The sequence below is a fragment of the Prorops nasuta genome, unplaced genomic scaffold (genome assembly GCF_024137725.1).
Source record: "Prorops nasuta isolate Cenicafe-Biocafe unplaced genomic scaffold, Cenicafe_Pnas_1.2 PNAS00012, whole genome shotgun sequence".
Lineage (NCBI taxonomy): Eukaryota > Metazoa > Arthropoda > Insecta > Hymenoptera > Bethylidae > Prorops > Prorops nasuta.
The window spans coordinates 7,199,018-7,221,872 of record NW_027116809.1 but is presented as its reverse complement, the minus strand read 5'-3'; the positions used below and the strand labels follow the sequence as shown (position 1 = coordinate 7,221,872).

General features: G+C 35.0%; 1 protein-coding gene and 1 pseudogene across 1 annotated transcript; both read right to left on the bottom strand.

Annotated features, from left to right (window-relative positions):
- Nucleotides 1-13,579: 13,579 nt before the first annotated feature.
- Nucleotides 13,580-15,773, bottom strand: LOC136777906 (uncharacterized). The gene is made up of 2 exons (XM_066734486.1): nucleotides 13,698-15,773; nucleotides 13,580-13,630 (listed from the first exon to the last, which is right to left on the bottom strand). Exons 1-2 carry the CDS (start codon nucleotides 15,771-15,773, stop codon nucleotides 13,580-13,582), a joined length of 2,127 nt encoding a protein of 708 aa, XP_066590583.1.
- Nucleotides 15,774-17,001: 1,228 nt separating this feature from the next.
- LOC136777905 (uncharacterized) lies at nucleotides 17,002-19,542 on the bottom strand (annotated as a pseudogene).
- Nucleotides 19,543-22,855: the final 3,313 nt, after the last annotated feature.

Sequence of the window (22,855 nt, the reverse complement as noted above, 5' to 3'; positions counted from 1 at the left end):
TGGATGCCTTCCTTGTCGAGTAATTTTATTTTGGGACTTGATTTCCTACAAGATGCTCATGTTGTCGTGGACTTCTCCACGGGAGAATGGGCTTACAAGGAAAAACCTCAAAATAAACATTGGTTCTCGAATGCCGAATCACTAAACTGTGTAGTGGTGAATAACGGCTTAATGGTTCCCGATAATGATAACGCTAAGAAATTACAAGAGTTTCTAGAAATTAAACTGCCCCCCATTTCTGGAAAACCTGGAATTTCAAAGTTACCGGCAGTCATAATTGACGTGCAAGATCACGAGCCAATCAGACAGCGAGCTCATAGGTGCACGGATAAAATCCGCCAAGCTATGTGGCAAGAGGTTGACGATATGCTAACCAATGGCATTATCGAACCGTCGCAAAGTGATTGGGCGAGCCCGGTAGTCATGGCGAAGAAAGCCAATGGCAAGCTCCGCTTTTGTGTGGATCTCCGGCGCGTTAACGCTGTAACTAAAAAGGATGCGTACCCATTACCGAACATGGCTGCGATCCTAGATGAGTTACGACAGGCCAATTATTTAACAACGCTCGACTTGAGTCAAGCGTATTGGCAGGTACCGCTAGCAGAAAAGTCACGTGGTATCACGGCTTTTATTGTTCCAGGCAGAGGCTTATTTCAATTTAAGCGAATGCCTTATGGATTAACTAATGCTCCCGCAATATTCCAGCGTGCTCTGGATAAATTATTGGGTCCCGAATTTTATCCACATGTATTCGTTTATTTGGATGACATTATCATTGTCACCAAAACATTTGACGAACACTTAATATGGTTGGATAAAGTTATCGAAAAGTTAAGGCAAACTGAGCTGACGATAAATAGGGAGAAAAGTTTCTTCTGTAGAACGGAAGTAAAATATCTCGGATTTATCGTAGACAGTCAAGGTCTTCGCGTGGATTCGGCGAAAACAGAAGCCGTAATCACGTTCCCGATACCGAAGAATTTAAAGCAAATTCGTAGATTCTTGGGAATGGCATCTTGGTATAGAAGATTCATTCCAGAATTTGCGACAGTTGCTGAACCGCTAACGAAATTGACAAAGAAAAATCAGTCATGGGAATGGACAGCCAATCAGCAGTCAGCATTCGACGCGCTGAAAGGATGTTTGACAAGCGCGCCAACGCTTGCATGCCCAGATTTTTCGATCCCGTTTGCATTACAGACCGATGCTAGCAATGTTGGCTTAGGTGCTGTTTTGACACAAGTTATCGAAGGTCAAGAAAGAGTAATCGCCTACGCGAGTAGAGCGCTTACGGATCCCGAAAGAAAGTATACCGTAACCGAGCAGGAATGCTTGGCAGTGGTGTGGTCGATAAGGAAGTTTCGATGTTACCTTGAGGGCTACCACTTCACTGTAATTACCGACCACAGCAGTCTCCGATGGTTGCATAATTTAAAAGATCCATCTGGAAGACTTGCTCGTTGGGCTCTCGCCTTGATGGAATACGATTTTACGATCGTACATCGTAAAGGAGCTTTAAATCATGTCCCTGATGCTTTGTCAAGAGCACCGGAAAGTTTAAATGCTTTGCTACCGTCTTACGCCGATACCAAGGATGCGTGGTATTTAAAGCGCGTAAAGGATATCGAAAGAACGCCAGAAAAATTTCTTGATTGGAAATTAGATGGAGAGTTGATGTATCATCAACGACGTTCAGATTTGGCAGATGCCGAGCTCGAAGATCTTGATGCTTGGAAACTGGTGATACCCAGGGAGTACAGGCAGAAAGTGCTCGAAGAATGCCATAAGTTACCGCAAGCCGGCCATCAAGGTATCGATCGTACATATCGACGCCTTTCGATAAATTACTTCTGGCCAGGTATGTTCAAAGATGTAACGGCTTACGTCAGTCACTGCGACGAATGTCAGCGTTGCAAGGTAGAACAACAAGCTCCCGTCGGCTTCATGGGACGTCGAATTGTTGAACAGCCGTGGACTGTAATATCGGCAGATATTATGGGCTCACTGACGCCAAGTAAACAAGGGTTCTCGTATGTGTTGGTAATCCAAGACCTATACACAAAATGGATCGAAGTAGCTCCACTTCGACGCGCTAACGGCAAAAAGATTGCAGAAGCTATCGAAAACTTGGTGATTCATAGATGGGGTACACCAAAAGTTTTAGTTACCGACAATGGTACCGAATTTGTAAATAAAGACATAACTGCTTTATTACAATTAACGGGTATGAGGCAAACCACGACACCTCCATATCATCCCCAGGCAAACCCCACCGAAAGGGTGAATAGAAGCCTGAAGATGATGATAAGGGCCTTTCTCGATTCTGATCATCGAGAGTGGGATCAGCATTTGGATGCATTTAGATTTGCATTCAATACTGCCCACCATGGTTCACTGCAAGCTACACCTGCATTTGCTAATCTGGGTAGAGAACCAGAATCGGCAAGGTCGATGCGACGTGAATTAGAAGGCGATACCGAAATCATGCAGCAACCGACAGAAAAGTGGTTGGCACGCATGAAACGCTTGGAAACACTTAGAACAGTTTTCAAGTATGCTCTCGAAGAAGCGCACGAACGACAGGCAAGACCGTATAATCTACGTCGTCGTGAAAAGCACTATGAGGTTGGCGAGTTAGTCTTAGTTCGCAACCGACAGCTCTCGAATTCCGCAAAACACATATCGGCTGCACTGAACAAACCATTCGGTGGACCGTTTATGATTGCGAAGAAGTTATCGGAGACAGTTGTAGAATTGTCTGATTTGGCAGGAAACGTCACTGGCAAAATGTCTACGGCAGACATCAAGCCATACAAGCCTGAGCTACCGCAAGAGTAAACCCAGACTGAAGTGCATCACTGCACGCTTGGGCGTGGCAGCGAAAAACGAACTCGTGTTCGGGCGCTTTCGGTTTCGGGTCGAAACCTCCGTTACGGAGGGGGGTATGTAACGAAGTTCCCCGGTACGTATGCGAGATACCGAATAAAGAACATAAAAGCTACCGAACAGTGGATATTATTAATCCCTACGTTACCGACTCGTGAGATAGGCTCACGAGTGGATTATAGTTAACGTCAAGGATAGACCCCGTTGACAGGCAGAGGCCCGAATGAAAAGACCGGCGCTTCAAGAAACGATGTCCAGGTTGTCCTGGGGAGCAAGGCAGGGCCATGCCAAACAACCCAGGCAACCTGAGATACGGAGAAGCGGCCTCGGGGAGTCCTAAAAGAATGACAGTGTCTATAAGTCCCCACGAGGAGGGGAAATAGAACATCGAGTCTGGCTTGAACGCTGGTTACGCGCGTCAAGCAGGCTGCGCGAATGTCGTGCGCAGACTGCCATAGCAGGCAGTCGGAACGCGACCATGGGACTGGGCTGATGTGTCCGTACGTGCTGGTGAGCGCGTGACGCGGCACTCAGACAGCCATGGGTCGGTTCGCGTACGTGAGGCGTGTGCTATAGGCCAGCCTGCACGTACGTCACGACTGGATACCGGCCAATGCATAGTGGGCTGTGCAGGGGCGTAGTTAGCCCGTTGGAATGTGTCCCGGTGCCCTCCGTAATCCCATAGGCCTGCGCTATGGCTGGACGGGCCGTGAACATTGCCTCCGTGGTGGTCCGCTCCTGGCAAAACGCTATGCTTTGGCAATTGATACCGCATGTTCCCGCACTCCTCACCACCACCTGTGTGTGGGTGGTGAGGAAGAAATGTATGCCCCTCAGCAGGCAGGTCTGCGAGGCTCGGACTTCCGTAAGGAACCCTCCCCTCTCTCCACGACCTAGCATACTGAGCGACCCTGGCTACCGCTACCGTCCATATGCATGGCCGCAGGGCCGTATAAGATGCATAGAGAATGGGGTCGAAGGACCCAATTGATAACGTAGGGTTGTTGGCCACCCAACTGACCAACTGGCGCCCTGATACTGATAGAAAAGGACGGGCGAAGGTAATGGGAAAACCCGTAGTGTGAGTGGCCCCTCGCACTGACGGGAATAACGTTACAAAAGTCACTTGCAAATTAAAAGATTTCGATTACCGTACCTGCAAAACTGATGATTTGTGCCGAAAATCGTACGCCAATTAACTGAGTACACATAAAATCATATTATTAATTACTTAGGATGAAGAGTAATGTCTTTTATGGAAGTTTCAATCGAGAAAAATTTATCTTTGTTAAGACTTTGATAAGCTGAAATTCCATTTTAACAGGATCGGTCTTTGGCGTCTTGGCTAGCTTCGTTGGCTGTATTAGCTGCTATTTTCGTCATTAATATGATGATGCATATAACAAAAACTCAATAAAATAATAATATGATGTATAGTTTTTCAAAGTTTAGGAAGTAACATAAGCTCTCATTTAAAAATTATTCAACCGATCTTAATTAAATTTTCAACAGTGCTTCATAATATTAATAATTTTTGTATGAAATCTAGCTATTTGTTTTTATATATTTATAAATAAAATATTATTTTTATGCAATGAAAATGAGATGAAGAAAAACATTGTAAGAATAAACATTATTTATTTAAAAGCATATAACTTTTTTACAAATTTAAAGAATTTTCAAATATCGAAGATTCAAATAAAAACTATAGATTAAGTTACAAATTTATATATTCTTTTTAAATTTAAGATAATAATTGAAATATCAGTAAATTACGCAATTTTGAGAAACGGGCGTTACATCAGCATAAAGAATTCTGAATCTTCATCGGAAACACCTTCATTTTCATTATCTGTATTTGATGTATTAAAATTGTACATGCTTTGATTGCAATGATCTATCATATCTGCGGATGGTTCAAATAATTTACAAGTACCACTATTCTTAACACATTCCCACGCAGTCAAATTATTTTTTAATGTAGTTGTCTTCATTTTGTTCCTGTTTTTCGTTTTCGTTAAATTAACTTTACTAAAAAGTCGTTCGCACTCAGCGTTTGAATGAGGTAAGCAAAGCAAGTTTAAAACAAATTGAGATAAATTCGTGTACTTTTGTAGGTCCATAATATCATCATAATTTAATAATTTAACCGAAAAAACATCTATTAACTTTTCATTTGTAATGTCGAGTGGTAGCTGTGCGAAAGGTAGTAGACGCCATTCATCATCTACTGATTGCCTGGTGAAACAGGAAGAATCTAAATTACGAGGAAACATTTCAAAAATAGAAGTTAATGTTGGTACCGTTACATGAAATTGGGGATCAATAGATTTGTGAGGAATAAAACATTCCAAATCTCTCAAACGTAAATCATTAAAATCAAAACGTTTTTATAACTCTTTGCTTGCTTCTTTCAAAAAATTAAACGTATTCAGACGAAAATTCTGTACATGTTCCGCTTGTTGTATTATCTCGGGTTTCTGCTATTCGGTATTTACCTTTAAACCTAAATAAATTTCATTTATTGGTAGAAAATGAAGCTCGTTATCAGGATCTATGTCCTTCACATTCGTGCTGAGAACATAGCTATTGTCCATATAACAAATTAGAATATCTTTAAATAATGCTGCTGCTTGATTGTAAATTAATGGAATAATAACTTTTTCAGACTGAAATAGTTAATTAAATTTTGTAAATTTTGGTAATACCCATTTTAAGAACAAATAATAACATTTCACGAATGGATGAGTAAATTATCTCTGCTGCTGGTAAATGCTGTTCTTCCCACAACTGTGTGAAATACATTTGAAGAGGATCCCATTGCTCTAAAATTCGATCTACAACTGCTTTTAATGAAAGCCATCGCATTTGAGTACTATATAACATTTTATGGACTTCAGCATCCAACAAAATGTGAAATTCCTTAAATTGGTGTTGCCGCTTACTACTAAGTTTAAAAAAATTATAAATATTGCGCCCTAAATCTTCACATTCACGTGGTAATGTTTTACAAGCATAATTCGCACATAAATGTGCAGTATGACATATGCACTTCAAAATAGTAATATTAGGACAATCATTTCTAAATCTAGACGCTACTGAATTATGTGAACCCATCATACTATTGCATCCGTCTCAACCAAATCCGGTTATATTTTCTAAAGGAATGTTGCAAACAGTGAATGAATTAATAATATTGTTATATAAATTTTCTGCTGTTTCATTGCTATCTTCATCTCTATAAATTTCAATTAAATCCCATAAGGCGCAACGAATACGTTGTATTTCTGCATCGAAAAATCTAACAATAATGCAAATTACTTTAACATTGGAGACGTCTGTACTTTCGTCTGTCATTATACTGAATTTGCGTTTTTGTAAAGTAATACATAATTTATTATTATACGAAGATGCTATTACACCTGTCATCGCGGTTAATTTTGTTCTTCCCAAACGTAACATTTTGCAAACATCTACATCCTGAAAACAATGTTTTAATAGAGGTAATAGATGATCTACTATACGATACACTATGTTATGTTCTGCAAAGAATCCTGTCAACATTAATTCAATTCTTGTTACTTTTTTTTTGAATTTCTAAAGCAGTTTCTACGGTGTCCAAACTATTTGTGCTACTTGTACGCCTCATCAAATCCAAATGTTTCTTACTTCGAGCGTGTTTTCGTAATGTATGATAGTGCGCTGAAATGGAAGATTCGCACATAGAGCATAATGCTTTCTTGTTGGAAGCGTGAGGCTGAAGCCAATCTTTCAAAGCAGGATCCGTTTCCCAAATCTTTCAATACGTTTGACCCCTGCTTTCAGACAGGGCATTTACTGAAAATTCTTGCTCAGCTTCCATTATCAAAATACTTTAAAGAAATATCAACGAAATTGTTACAAATTTAAAAATTAAAGAATGTTAGTAGAAGCGACGAAAAGAGATTTTATGTAACAAACTTACCCCTATTTTTCTGATATTTGCTTCAAATGTATTTCACAGATGTTATTGATAATCCACTAATCGAACACTTATTTAATTCGAACAAAGGACGGTTTTACGATACTTTGCTTTACCGCTACAGCTCGTTTTAATCTGGGGATTAAACCATAAACCGTATTTCTTTGGATTACAAAGAGATTTTTATTATTGATGATTTGTATATTCGAGATACCGTCTGTGTCACTAAGCGTAATTGGAATGAAGATGGTAGTTGAATGATGTAGTTTAATTTAAAGCTTATATTTTGCTTTATTTATCACTTTTACTATTTTTAAAAATGTTTTCACACAATTACACTAAACTTCACCAAAGAAATCAGTAAATGAAGAAATTAATTTAAAATAATTATCGATTTTCGCTGATACGTTTAGAGCAAAAACTTAAAAAACAAGATCAAAGACGAAACAGACAAAAAGACATTGCCTAAGGGCTAACGAGGGCTTTTAATGAATTATCCCTCCTTGAGAAGAAAATGAAGGGGTCCATCGTCCACCCTGTGGACCAATCAGATCTTCAGTTTAGCGAATGTTGTTCCTTTGCTGAGGAAATTTTTGGTACACCGAGTAGGGAAGGCTAAGGATATTTTTTCTGGACGGGAAGTACTTCTTTTACGTCACAGGAAGATTTTTCCCAAAAACAAAGTTGGCGATAGCAGGATGTTTGCATCGCAGGATGGGTTTTCGTAGATAGTCATAAAAAAAGAGAAACTCCCGGGTGGCTTATTTGCACCGCAGATGGATTTCCCCGTATGTAAAAAAAGATGTTTGAAAAGGGTAAATTGTATAGACAGTTCATGGTTTATTGCTCTATAAGCGATAATGCAGGTAGAGAAGGTATAGGGATGCTCTCTTTGCACCCAGGATAGGAATGTTTACTCCAATGTATATTCTATTTAAAATCTATGTTTTAATATAGTTATATCAATAAGTTAAGTTCAATGTCTGCCTGATATTCAAATATCATTGCTTTATTTTTTATTTCGTCTAGCTCATATATGGTGATACTGGAGAGTGAGGCAGCATGTAACATTCCACACTTTTCGTTATTCCTGTATATATAGATACTTTATTTAAAGAAGTATGACTATTATTAAGGTGGAAGAATAATTTACAAATTGTTTGTTAACAATTTTTTATTGTAAAAAGATTCTTTAACATGTGAAGAATATATTCCCAAAGATTCAAGTGAAAAAAAATAATTTAAGAATCTTTACAAATCTATCGAAGCTATACTTTCGAAACGCGTATATTAGATGAAATAAGAAAACGAGTTCGCAGTTTTGTCGTATGCCTTGTTTGGCCTAATAAGCTTTATACATAATTTGCTAATTGAATATTATTCAATACATATATGTACATGTACGCAAACAGATTAAACTTTGATAAGGATGAAATTCATAAAAGTGTTAGTAAACAGAACTTTTAAGTCCAAAAACTTTAAACGCGTTTTTCTCAAAACGTTTAATTTTTCGCGTCGTGAAATGCAAATAAAAAATTATTTGTCTAATTTACTGGAAATTTTGCAAATACATTTTTTAACTTATTGGCCTCAGCAATAAGCAAAGTATACCTCAAACTTCATTAAAAAAACCATTATAAATAAATTTTTTCTCCTTTTGTTTATAAAAAAAAAACGACATTTCTGTTCAAAACAACCTTAAATTTTAATTTTTAGACTTTTTTTTGTTAAATTTCACTATATTGTTATGGGTTTACACTGCGATAAGCAAATTCAATCACATTGGTACAACTAAATTTATTCTGTCCTCGTAGAGTTATTTTACAATGTTGAATAGTATAAAATAAATTGATAGGAAACAGGTAGTGACCTCTCCCTTGACCTTTTTATCTAGGTCAAGGTTGCCAAGTGTAGTACTTTCGGTACTACCGTAGTACCCAAAAGCGACATATCCTATAGCGTAGTACTATTTTGGGTACTACGCTATAGTCGCTGCTGATACTACTGGTCGGCGGAAATACGTCAGAGGGTAGAGACTGTAGAGGGACCGCAATATAGATATTTCTAATTACTAATTTCAAAATACATAATGCATGGTCCGTGAGCCAAGACAAATGTTAGTATTATTGTATCGTACATACAATATACATACCGCAAGTTATAAAGTAATATAAAGAAATAAAGTGACAGTTTTAATCTTACTGACAGCTGATATACTGATGGTATAAGTGAATAAATAAAGTGACGAAATTTGTAAAATGTACATAAAAATAATTTTTAAAAGTATATAAAGGACTGAACATTTTAGATAAGTATAGCAATAAATTTTATAATATAAAATGTAAGATATAAATATTTTGTGGTACTTTGTGGGATTTTATTTCAGATTAAATTATAGTAATGTGTTTACTATGTCACTGTGCTGAGGATGGAGCTATGCGGATTTTCAAAATTAAAATAAAGGAATAGACTCCCAGATAACATTTTGTACGCAGACTGCTTTCAGATTGGTACCAGAATCATTTAGGTTGTGTTAGCAGTCTGCATACAACTGTATGCGCAGACTGTCGACAGTCTGGTGACAGATCCTGCGCTCCATAACCTGTTAGCAGAATGACGTATGAGGTAAAGTAGATCTGCAACATAACCTGATTGCAGACTGGTAGCAGATTGACAGCAGGATCTGTTTAAAGGTCTTTAAATGCACTTTAAATGTCGCAGTTAACTATTTTAGTTTTTGAGCTTTGTTCGTGTCACTTGCACTTTCTACACTTTTTTTTAAAAAAGTATATATTATTTATTTCATACAAATTTCTATAAAATAAATACTATATACATTTTTTTAATGAAAAGTGCAGGAAATACAAGCAACATGAACAAAGCATAAGTTATATATATATGTGGTAGAATTTTTTTAACACTATATATTATATAAATACAAAAATATTGTTTTATTTATACGCTTTAAAAGTTTTAATATACATAGTCACAATTAACATATATTATAAATTCTACTGTAATCACTTATACATATAAAAATTAATTTTTCTTTATATTGTAACTTAAAGAATTTTCAATAAAATACATCAGGAAACAAAACAACGCAGTCTTCTATAAAAATTCCTTTTAACTTTCTTTTTTGCGATACCAATGTATTAAAGGATGCATTGTATCCTTCGGCAACTGCTCATATGAAAACGAAACAAAAGTATTTTTTAATTTTCTAACTTATTTTACCAATAAGATCCAACCTTTGTTAGCTCGCAAAATTCCTTCCAAACACTATGTTTCTTGTCTTCGAGATCCACCATGCGATGATATTTGTACAAGAACAATGGCCTCTGGAAAAAATCAAAAGACGTATCTGTTACTTTACTTACAAATATAGTATTAACCTTTAAGTATCAAATTTAGAGATCTGTAAATTTGTATATATTCTTTCACTTTGACTCTAGTAGGACCATAAATATAATGTTTATTCACCTTACTGTTCAGCAAGCCGTGACTCCTACTAAACTTTTCCATTATTGCCAATCATCTTTCTGAAAATCTTTATCTCCTGATAAAGCCTTAAAAATGTTGACAGTTTTAAATCAATATTGATGTCAGAATTAACAGCATCATCTCGAAAATAATATTGTGCTAGTAAAGGATGCTCCAAATTCTATAAATCTCTCTTTAGGACTGTTTTAAACTTCTCTTGATTTACTTCAAAACTAACAGTGTTGATTTCCTCATCATCTTTATCCACTTTATTATAAAACGTAGGAGTATCTGTCTGGAATTGTTGCTCATTCCTCTGTAAATCCAGTAGTACCATCTGGTGCTTGCATTTTCCAGGAAAACTGTTGGGACGTTTGGCATTGGTTTGGCATCAGACTGTAAACCATGAAACGAAGACTTGTATAAAGGTTTGTCTTAAACAAAAAGAAATATTTTTAACAATCTACTCACTTTAAAATGTTTATGTTTATTATGAAAAGACGTAACAACATCATCCCTCTCTAGTTCATCTACAGTCTTCCTTTGCAGTTGCTCACAGTGTTAATCTTGTCCTCTCACTGTAACCACGACCTCATGCTCCCTCTAGTTTTTCTTCCAGTTTTGGTAACCGATTGCATGTTTTGGAGGGTACTAAACACAGCAGGAGATCTCTGAAAGCATATAGAAAAACCAACATTGAAATTCAATTTATATGACAGCGAAGAAGAAATATATAAGTTTAATAAATAAAAGTTTTTAGTATTTTTTTTTTTTAATTTTTTGGATTAAGGTGAGTGGAGAAATGCGTTAAGCATGTCCCCCTGGGGTTTGTCAACCCAACTGAACGGGGGGGTCTGTTGGACTCCCCATCCTTGACGATATTAAATATCCCCAAGGATGGTATACCAACTAAAACTCCCTCCACCAACATGCAACATGCAAAATGCTGAAAAAAAATTGAAGCAAATGTTTGTGGAACGTATCTTTTTTCGGTCTCTTTTGCCATATTCTTAATGCCTTTCTTCTTTATATCTGTAATTTTAAAAGAAAACAATAAATTATTATAAAGTAGATCACTACTAAGGCTGCGTTCGTTTATATACTGCCAGTACTGAAAACCTATATTTTACGTGACATACATTGTACAGTTTTAGTACTTGCAATTAATAAACGAACGCAGCCTCAATTGAGTTAATTCTAGTTGATAGCTTTAAGCGCATATATGCGTAATTCGGAGCACACCCTCGTTTCATGCAAAGAAAAGTTACAGTGTTGCCACATTGTGCCACGCCGTGGCGATGACGTCAGTCAGTAATAGAGTACGCTCCGAATTTATTAACTGTTAAAATTAAAGAACTGATAATAATAAAAAAATAGTGAAGTGGTTAAATACTCACATTCAATCATCAGGCATATCTGATTCGACATTTTCATCATTTCGGTCGTCGCTCCAAAAGTTGCTATGATGACTTCGATCGACCCGTTTGCCATGTGATTCGCCTGCATTTTTTTTTGAGTATCGCAGTCTTTCTTTGGCCGCTTTGAATGACTCAACGAAATTGGATTTAAATTCCGCTTTTGTTGGCATCTTGAAGTAGGAGTTCTGACAAGTGGCATCTGTAAACAAGAAAAATGTTATTGTGATTTGAAGTGTTTTTATATGTGTGTAAAGTATAGTGCGTCGAGATAGATACGTCAACAATTAAAATTCATCAAAATAACTTTGCAGGTCAGTCAATATATAAACAATGTATTCGAGCGAAGGACTTTCATTCAGAATACATAAACATATTAATTAATACTTGATTATATTGAAATAAATTCTTACCATAAATTGCCCTGACGAATCTAGTGGTGTTCAGTGGCTTTAGCTTATCCGTACCACACCAGGTGAAGAAAGCAGTGACAGAATCTTTCAATCCTTCCTTCAAGCAGAAATTAATAGTCTCTCGAAGATTGAATCCGCCCAGATATTCGAAATAGGCCACCTAAAGGTGAATAAATTTTTAATTATTTAAGCATACCTATATATTTATAAATTTTCTTAACAATTCAATATTGAATTTAGTTAACATTGACATAATGGTAATAAAAAACATTTAATTTATTTACTGTTTCTTACCACATCTGAATATTCCTCATCGCTGATTGTTTGAAATTGTTGCATTTCTTCAACAGATGAAATTGGCAAGATCTGTGGTTTTGAAGGTGCTCGCCTCTTCCTCTCCAAGCCTTTGGCAATTTTTTCCAAAATACCGTTCATATTACTGCAAATATATTATTGGTAAAAACATTATCTTATTCACAATACTTACATAAGAAATACATATGACAAAACTTACTCTATTTTGGCTTCCAATCTATCCAAACGCTCATCAGTTGTTTCACCACAAATTCTGTTTCTTCCAGGTTCCAATCTATTTGTTGTCCCAGTAGTTTGAGAAGCAGTTGGAACAGTAATCTGGGAGTAATTGATGTTTCTGGAAGTAGTTGCTCCAGGTGTAACATAGTCGCTCTGACTAGAGACACAAGTTGCAGTTGTGGAGCCTTTTGAGTACATAGGTGAAGACAAATTTTGCACTGGATCAGTATATAAGGCATTTTGACGTGTAATGTCATTTGTTGATTTTAATATAGTGTGTCTGTTCATTGCCTCATATACCATGTTTTGTTTTAGTGCATTATTGTTGGTATTATTATATAAAGGTGGTTCATAATAATTTTCAGGTTGTGGCACAAAATGCAAAGTAGGATCTATTGTATTCCTAACAACATGCTGCGAATGCTGAGTGTCCAGCTGCATTTGGTGGGTGTAGGCCAACAAATCCTGATTGCCAGGCTGTGAAGTGGCATTTTTAAACAGCAGATTATGTTGACTGGGAGCCTGCGAATATTCAACATGAAGCTGAGAAGGCTGAGATTGAGCCTCTGAATAAGGAGACTGAGCCTGTGAATATTGAGTGCTAGGCTGCGAATGTTGAATGTGAGTTTGATTATGGTTAATCACATTTGTAGCTTCACATATAGGTAAAGAATTTGCATTGTAATATTCTTCCTTATCTTTTTGTAGCCTCCTACGGATTAGATCAATATCCTCCTGGATGTCCACTACAATGGCTTTTGACCGTTTAGCCTTAGGTGCCTCCTCTGATGAAGTTGTTTCATACCGTGCAGGTTTAACTATTGGCCTTCCTCTTCGGTCCATAGTTATTGCTACAATAATGTGAGTACGTAGAAAACAAACTTTATTTATCCACAAATCTGACACGTATAATAGGTGGTTATTAAGATCTGATATGACTATAATTTCCAAAATTAATAATTATATTTAATCTTAATAACTTTCTATGTGTGAAATAGGAATAACAACAAATGTTGAAAATTGCAGATTATCATCTTCACTATCACTTGAATTTTCCTCCGCCACATTGGAGAATAAAGGCATCCTGTAGCATTTGGAAGAAATGTCACCTAACCGTATAGAAAGGATTTGATGATCTAAGGTGAAACATTTATATATGTTAATATCAGATGAAGCTATACCAATATCATAAAAGTCTTCTCTACATAAGAATTTTTTAACACAAAGAATATAGGAATCTTCACTATTAATAATATCACACACTATGCAAATTGAACCATCTTGTAAAAGAAGACAGTTATCACATGTTTCTGTACTAATTATGAAATTGGAATACTCAATTTTGCAAAATCTACTACGTTTAGCAGTAGCAGGATATTCGACAAACTTGGGAATAGAAATATCATGAGGTTTATTGTTAGGTATTGTATTTAATTCTATTTCTTTCATTCTGTTATAGAATTGTTGAAGAGGAAGACCTGGTTTTCTGCAGATTTGTCTGAAAATTCTCATATTGTTTTCAAATGGGAAAGCAGAGAATGAATCTAAATTACCCAAATGTCTGACGTCTTCAGTGAGATGAAGAAGACCATGTACATTGTACGTGCTGAAACTTGGACCATAGAGGTGATAACATTTTTGGACAAATTTTTGCAAACTTAGTTCTGCAAAGTTTAGCATGAAACTTGAAGAAGTAGGAGAAACTAGAACTCTAATCGCTGCATGCAAAAACAAAAAATGTTGATAAATTTGATTATCCATTAATCCATATGTGACTACAGGACCTGTATATAGAAGAAACTGTCGAAATTCTGTGGCCTTGTATTTGGAAAAAAATTGAAGTGACCGTGGAGGCCTTGCAAAATCAGAAGGACAATATGTTTTTAAAATCTCCAATCTATTGGATATATTTGAAATACATCTGTTGGACAATTTAGACAAACGAGAATATTTTCCTTGTACCCATGCCATTAAGATTTTTTTTACAACACCTAAACAAACAAGGTGCATGTATTCGAATGGAACCTGTGAAACCATTCCGATTGGAAGATTTGATAGAGGACTTTTACCATCTTTGTGATGATCGCTGTCAAGGCATCTTGGATAATCGTTATCAACTCTATTTGAAGAATGAATGGTATTAAAAACACTTCGACCTTCAAATCGCACACCTACCACTTTACATTTTGAGCATGGTTTCAGAGAATTATGTCCTCTATGATTCAAAATGAAAGCTCTTGCTGGTGCATCTGCTATAAAGCATCTTAAATGAATTGGTATTTTAATATTATTGAAAGTGATTCCATTTTTACTGATCAAATTTGCAACATCTGTAACAAATTTATCAAAAAAAGTATTGGGATTGTTTGGTTTCTCTGCACCTTTATATATACCAACAATAATTGGTTTAGCACTTTCAATGTTAGCAACTTTTACTTGAATTGGCCATAAATGAATGGCCCCTGAATGATCCAAATTACAGCCATCAGTATGTATATCTAGGTCCAATCTATTTAATTTAATATTTTCCAATGTCTTTAAATAATGGATTAATTTTTCTTCCAGATCAAAATGAATGTATTCGCCAGGCTGTACGCAAGAAATGCTGATGGGATCACGTGGTGTTTTCAAAAGAGTTCTAACGTCTTTTGGCAAATTAGAAAAACAAGCGTGTGTCCGAAGGAGAGATAATATGCTGTTTATTTGTACGTGATTCAATTTATTGTCTATAAAGCACGCAGCTAAACGTTTCTGAAAAGAAAACGATGACACAGGCTCTTGAAGGTCAAAATTTAATTCATTGTTGCCTGAACTTTCAGAAAAAGTGGAAGAATTAGAACAGCAATCCTCCTCTACCATATGCATATTATCTATATGAATTGAATCAGTGATCAAATCGTCATTGTATTCTGCACTTGATGATGACGGAACAATTTCACGTGTCTTTTCAGTACTATTTGAATGATCATGCTTTTGATTTAAATTGACCTTTATCGCAGTCATTAACCTTCTTCTATGTGCTTTAGATAAATAATGCAACGGTTTCCGTGAGATGGAATATTTTATGGTAGATCGATTCATCCTAATAAATTGAATAATTAAAAATTTAATTAATTATTAATTATGCTTATCTTATTTGCAGTATTTCTCCTATCAATGGTATAAAAGCGGCGGTTAGTTCTCAGAAATAGATGGTCACAATTGTCACAATGTCTTCAGCTCGATAGACGGATTCAGAAAGAACGAACAGTCCGAACGACCTGGAAAAATCAGTTACGAGGGGTGGAAGTACATGGAAGATTGAATATTAATGAATACCATTGGCTTACGTGTCTCGTCCAATCGTAGGATTTTCTACATAAGGGTTAGTATCATAATTGCCAATGACATTTAAATTCTTTTGCCCATAAGCTACGTCATATGACCGCCAAATTTTGAAATGTGAGAGATTTTAGATATTATTGGATAAATTATTCTTTTTATAATAACCTTTTATTTTATTTAATTGAAAGAGCATAGAAAAATAGCATTAAATATATTATACAGCAGGATCCTATAGACTCGGTAATATAAAAATACCTAAACCACGGATGTTTCGGTTTACATAGAAAAGGGACAGCTAGCATATCAGTTGAAAATTGTGAAATATAATTATTTAAAGGGAATGATATTATTGAAATGGTTGGTACGCAGATCGCAGAAAACTATTTTCGCAGAATTTTGACAGGAAGAGAAGAGGTAAATCGCGCAGGAATAAGTTGCAACGTTTTCCAATATATATTTTGCTATTTATAGATTGTTCCATCTTTGTGTGCAAGATTTTTCAACAACATGAAATATAGGACTGTAATCTAGCTCAAATAATGTTTAAGGATCTCCGAGCTTCATTGGATAAAAATAGTTATAAGAGGCCCTGTTTTTTTTTATAAACGAATTTTAAGCATAAGATACACTGTCTTTGTATACAATTGAAAGAAGCGTTTGAATTTAAGTGACTAAAACTTAACATTAGATGAGACATTCTTGGTAGAGTGAGTTTTTTTTCACCCTCCTCCCCTTTTCTAGCATCATTAAAATGAACCAGGATACATTTTTAACTCACCGAGGGCCATCAATACACAGAACCAACTTATTCTTTAAATAATGCGAGTGAATTAATCTTCCAGATTTCTGAATGCTTGTTGGATGTCTTCGTGACGTTGATATATAGAAGTCTGGCCATAACATTGCTTCGACGTCTTACACAGGCTCCTAAGAGAGATAGATCGTTAGATAGGAATACGATTTGCACACAATAATGTGAAAATAATTGTAATAAATTTATCTTAAACTTAATAAAGCTAAGTTGATAGAGAATTTTTACCATGCTATCCCAAATAATGTTCCACGTCATTTGATTATTGTCTGGCTGAGCCGTCGATTCTACAGCTTGCCTAGCCATATTGTAAAAAGCGATCATATTTCGCAACATTAATACGGTTTTATAGGATGGGCAGAGACGATCATATGGCGTGTAGCTAGAGAAAAAAAAGAAAATGGAATTTACGGATAATCATTAATAATTTGAACGTTATACACGCCAATCGTTGCAATTACCTGCTTTGTTACAAAAAGTCGCCCTTCGACAGTTTGGCAACTTCCAGAGTTATTTTGTCTCTTTGAACTAGGGAAGCTTTACCAACCAATTGCACGAATTCAGACAAATCCTGTTCTTCCTGAAGAATCTTATAAACTTTTGCTCTCAGTACGACAATTTCAGTAATGCTTATTGGATGTCTTCGTGACGTTCATAGAAGTCTGTTCAAACCTTTGCTTCAACCTCTTCCATAGGCTCCTATGAGAAATAGATCGTTAGATAGAAAAACCATATATAATAGTCGTAAAATGTAATCATATTTCGCCACATTACTACGGTTTTCGTTGAATGGACAGAAACGATCGTACATTTTTATAAACGGATTTTAAGGATAAAGAGGACTGCCCTCATGCACAATTGAATGAAGTGTTTGAAGCATAGCAATTAAATAAGAAATATGTGATACCGAGTTTTCTTTCACTCTTCTTCCTTTTTCCAGAAACTTTAAAATGGAGTACCGGATTCTTATAAATCGTCGAGGGCCATCGATCCGTACAAACAACTTAATTCTTGAATGATTCGAGTTAATTAATCTTTCTGATTTCCGATTGCCAGTTTAGTGTCTTCGTGAAGTTGGTAGAAGTCTGCTCAAACCTTTGCATCACCGTCTTCCACATGCTCCTGTGAGAAATAGATCGTTAGATAGAAATACCATATATAATAATCGTAAAATGTAATCATATTTCGCCACATTACTACGGTTTTCGTTGAATGGACAGAAACGATCGTACATTTTTATAAACGGATTTTAAGGATAAAGAGGACTGCCCTCATGCACAATTGAATGAAGTGTTTGAAGCATAGCAATTAAATAAGAAATATGTGATACCGAGTTTTCTTTCACTCTTCTTCCTTTTTCCAGAAACTTTAAAATGGAGTACCGGATTCTTATAAATCGTCGAGGGCCATCGATCCGTACAAACAACTTAATTCTTGAATGATTCGAGTTAATTAATCTTTCTGATTTCCGATTGCCAGTTTAGTGTCTTCGTGAAGTTGGTAGAAGTCTGCTCAAACCTTTGCATCACCATCTTCCACATGCTCCTGTGAGAAATAGATCGTTAGATAGAAATACCATATATAATAATCGTAAAATATAATCATATTTCGCCACATTACTACGGTTTTCGTTAAATGGACAGAAACGCTTGTACAATAAGTAGTTAGAGAGAGAAAAAAAATAGAATTTACAAACAAACCCTCCTAATTTGCACATTATAGAATCATTGAAATTACTTGTTTTGTTGCAAGAAGTCGTCCTTTAACAACTTGATTGAAGACAAACCCTATTCATCCTGAAGAATCTGATTAACTTTTACTGTGAGGAGGACAAATTCAGGAAACTTCTTGTCATAGAATTCGTTTAAAGCTCTTCAATATTTCTAGCGGGATGGTAACATACTGTGCTTTACCAGTGTGCTTTCCTGAACAATTCCATACAAATGAACACCAGCGATGTGGCCGCCACTTTTAACATTTAATGAATTGCATTCCCAGGATGTGTAGTATGAAACAAGTAAGGCACATTAACATACTTTGGAATATAAATGGAGCTAGTAAGCTTGTTGATGTCTTTGAATGGACGCTGAATATCATTGAAGATACTGCCAATAATTCCAGGCTACAATTCAACATAGAAGGGCTTTCCTGTTCTAAATACTGGATCTCCTATAATCACACCCCTCGTTTCTTTGTAAATCTGTAATAAGTAAATAAGTATTTAGGTAGGTTAAAAGTTTTTAAAAAAGAGATTGACTCATAAAAACCAAAAATATATTGTTTGCTGAAATTGGTAACCATATCACCTAAACGAGTAATTCCTTCTATTAATTTATAATAACTTACTCGTATCAATTCTTATATAGCTGAACCAGACATCTTTTCTACTGGAACAACTATAAAATCAAAAATAAAAGATTACTATAAAGGTAATTTCTAAGAAATTATGAATTAACATTTGAATAAAAATAATTAACTAACTTAGTCCAGAAACTGCACAGATATATCAAAACTTTTCTTCTCTCCTTATTTTAAATTTTTGGCAAACCACAGCTCGTCATTGTGAAATATTAACTGAAAATAAATATAAGATAAATAACCATAATTTATTATGAAAGTGATCCTTACCAGTATTGGAAGAAATATATAATCCCTTTGGTCCTGCTCTGCTAATGCATAACCTTTATTAAAATAGAATACTGTCATTAATTTCATATTTTCTGCCAAACTCAAAAGTGCAAATGACGCACCATCTAGTCCCTTTAGCTTGTACTAAAATATGACGTCACGTTACTCGCTTTGCGCATGCGTCAAAAGGTGTTAGACTTTTAAAAAAGAGTAATTCAGATCTGCTTCACTTCTGATGATAATCTGCTACCGGTTCTGCCAACATATGAGTCAAAGTCTGTTACGATTTAGGTAATTATCTGTCACAGGCTCTGCCAACAGGTTTGTTATTATTCTGCTTTCAATCTGTTAGCAGAAACTGATTAATACCCGTTCGGTTTCAAATCTGGTACCATTCTGCTAACTGAATCTGTTGCAGGTTTCTGCTATAATCTGGGAGCTCAGGAAAGGCTATCTGGGCTAAACATAATGTGGTTATTTTGTCATCGTTGAGATTCAAACTATGTTAATTGAGACGGATAATAAAATAAATGAGTGAAAAAACTGGGTAAATACAATATTAAATAAAGAAGCTGACAAATTAGATATATAATATAAATGTAAGATATTTTATAGTACTTTCTGGGATTTTATTTCAGATTAAATTATAGTAATGTGTTTACTATGTCACTACTGAGGATGGAGCTATGTGGATTGAACATTAAAATGAAAGGAATAGATTCACCATATTATGGTTACTGTGTCATCGCTGAGGATCAAACTGTGTTAATTGAGATGAATATTAAAATAAACAAGTCAACACATTGGGTAAATACGATACAAATAAAGAAGCTGACAGATTACATTTGTAATTTCTAATGTAAGATTTTATATAGTACTTTTTGGGATTTTGTTTCAGATTAAATTATTGTAAAGTGTTCACTATGTCAATGCTGAGAATGGAGCTATGTGGATTGAACATTAAAACAAAAGGAATAGATTCACCATAATGTTGTTTCTGTGTCATCGCTGATGAGGATCAAACTGTGTTAATTGAGACAGACATTAAAATAAATGAGTCAGCAATTTGGGTAAATACAATAATAAATAAAGAAAATGACAGAATAGATATATAATATAAAATGTAAGATGTTTTATAGTACTTTGTGGGATTTTGTTTCAGATTAAATTATAGTAATGTACGTGTGTTTACTGTATCACTGCTGAAGATGAAGCTATGTGGATCGAACATTAAAAAAAAAGAATAGATTCACCATAATGTGGTTACTGTGTCATCGCTGAGGATCAAACTGTGATAATTGAGATGAATATTAAAATAAAGAAGCTGACAGATTAGATATATAATATAACATGTTAGATATTTTACAGTACTTTGTGGGATTTTATTTAAAGTTAATATAGGTAAAATAAAATTTTTGTTTTCTTTTTACAATTGTATCTATATTAATTACTATATGTTGCAATCTCTTAAAATTAAGTCTCTGCTTTTATTAGCAAACGAATAGTTCCACACGGCAGTGGTGCCAGAATCAAGCTTTTAGCAACAAAAATGAAGATAAGCGCTAGCCAGCAGGAGTATAGAAAATTTAAAGGGAAGCGGTACAAACACAACTATGCCTGGAAAGCATAGGTGTAATTTGGACTTCAGGCAACATTGGCTTTAGAAGAAGAGCGACTACCGCTAACCGTGACATTTTTACCTGTTATCCGTGTGAAGTGGTGCTGCGTTTACCTAAAAACTCAAAGCAAATAAAAATGCTTTTCCTAAATTGATTTGTAATATTGATAAAATGGTCAAATGTAGCCATTAATTAATTAGATTTGGTAAAAAATACAGAAAATGCGTTTTATTATAACAAATGAGTTGAGGTAAAATAAACTCAATGTTTTTATATTAATCTGTTAACAAATGCATTTTTTATTTATTATTGAGTCCAATAAATTAATGGTTATTAAAAAAAAAATTCCTTGTAATGAAAAAAAAAATGAAAAAATTTTAAACTTCACCAAGATTCGAACACGAGCCCACCGCATGACAAACGGCAACCTTACCGCCTGCGCTACAGCGCTCACTTGATGTACCAAGAGCAAAACAGCCTTTTAAAGACTGACTACAATTCTTTCACTAACTCGTCATAGACGATCAAGAATTAGCTGCAATAATAAATAGATTTATCTCCACAGCATTATTGCACTAAATTTATTATGTTATTAATTTTAAGCATACATTTTACATGAAGATACGATACTTTAAGGGTGTTCATGCAATACTCTAAATACAAAACTATTCATATGCTGGTTTATCATAGTTATTCGACTACATATAACAAATATTATAATATTACTTAATTAATTTATGATAGTTGAGCATATGAATAGTTTTGTATATAGAGTACTGAATGGTTACCCTTAAATTATCATATCTTCATGCAAAATGTATGCTTCAAATTAAAAACAATAAATTTAGTACAATAATGCTATGTAGATAAATGTATTTATTATTATAGCTAATTCTTGATCATTTATAACGAATTAATAAAAGAATTGAAGTCAGTCTTTAAAAAGCCTGTTTTGCTCATGGTACACCAAGTGAGCGCTGTAGCGCAGGTGGTAAGGTTGCCGTTTATCATGCGGTGGGCTCGTGTTCGAGTCTTGGTGAAGATTAAAATTTTTTCATTTTTGTTTCATTACAAAGAATTTTTTTTTAATAACCGTTAACTTATTGGACTCAATAATAAATAAAAAATGCAATTGTTAACAAATTAATATAAAAACATTGAGTTTATTTTACCTCAACTCATTTGTTATAATAAAACGCATTTTTTGTATTTATTACCAAATCTAATTAATTAATGGCTACATTTGACCATTTTATCAAAATTAAAAATCAATTTAAGAAAAGTATTTTTATTTTATTTATTCACTTTTACCATAAGTACATCAGCTGTCAAATAGATCAAAGCTGTCACTACTCCTTATTTCTTTATTACACTTTATTTTTCCGTATAATAAACATTTGTCTTCGTTCACGCCGTTCACGGTGACAGGCTGTGAATATAATATATATAATTTTTGATATATTACGTTCTGCATTTAAGATGGCTACTGACGTATTTCCGCTGGCAGTATACTTTGTGCAGTCTGCATTCCTTATATCAAAATTCACTTACTATAGAGCGTAGTACTATTCAAGATGGCGGACTTGGCAACTTTGATCTAGGTCCTTCTCGAGGTCCTTGAGCTGTGCGCTGAGGGTATTATATGTTCGTTGAGTTTACTTAGTATAGTGTGGAATCGAGGTATCTTGTTGGTGTCCGCTGCATTTATGCTGTTTTTGGGATCAATTGTATTAAGAGAAAATTTATGGCTTGGAATATAATTCCTTCACTTGCTTATTTTA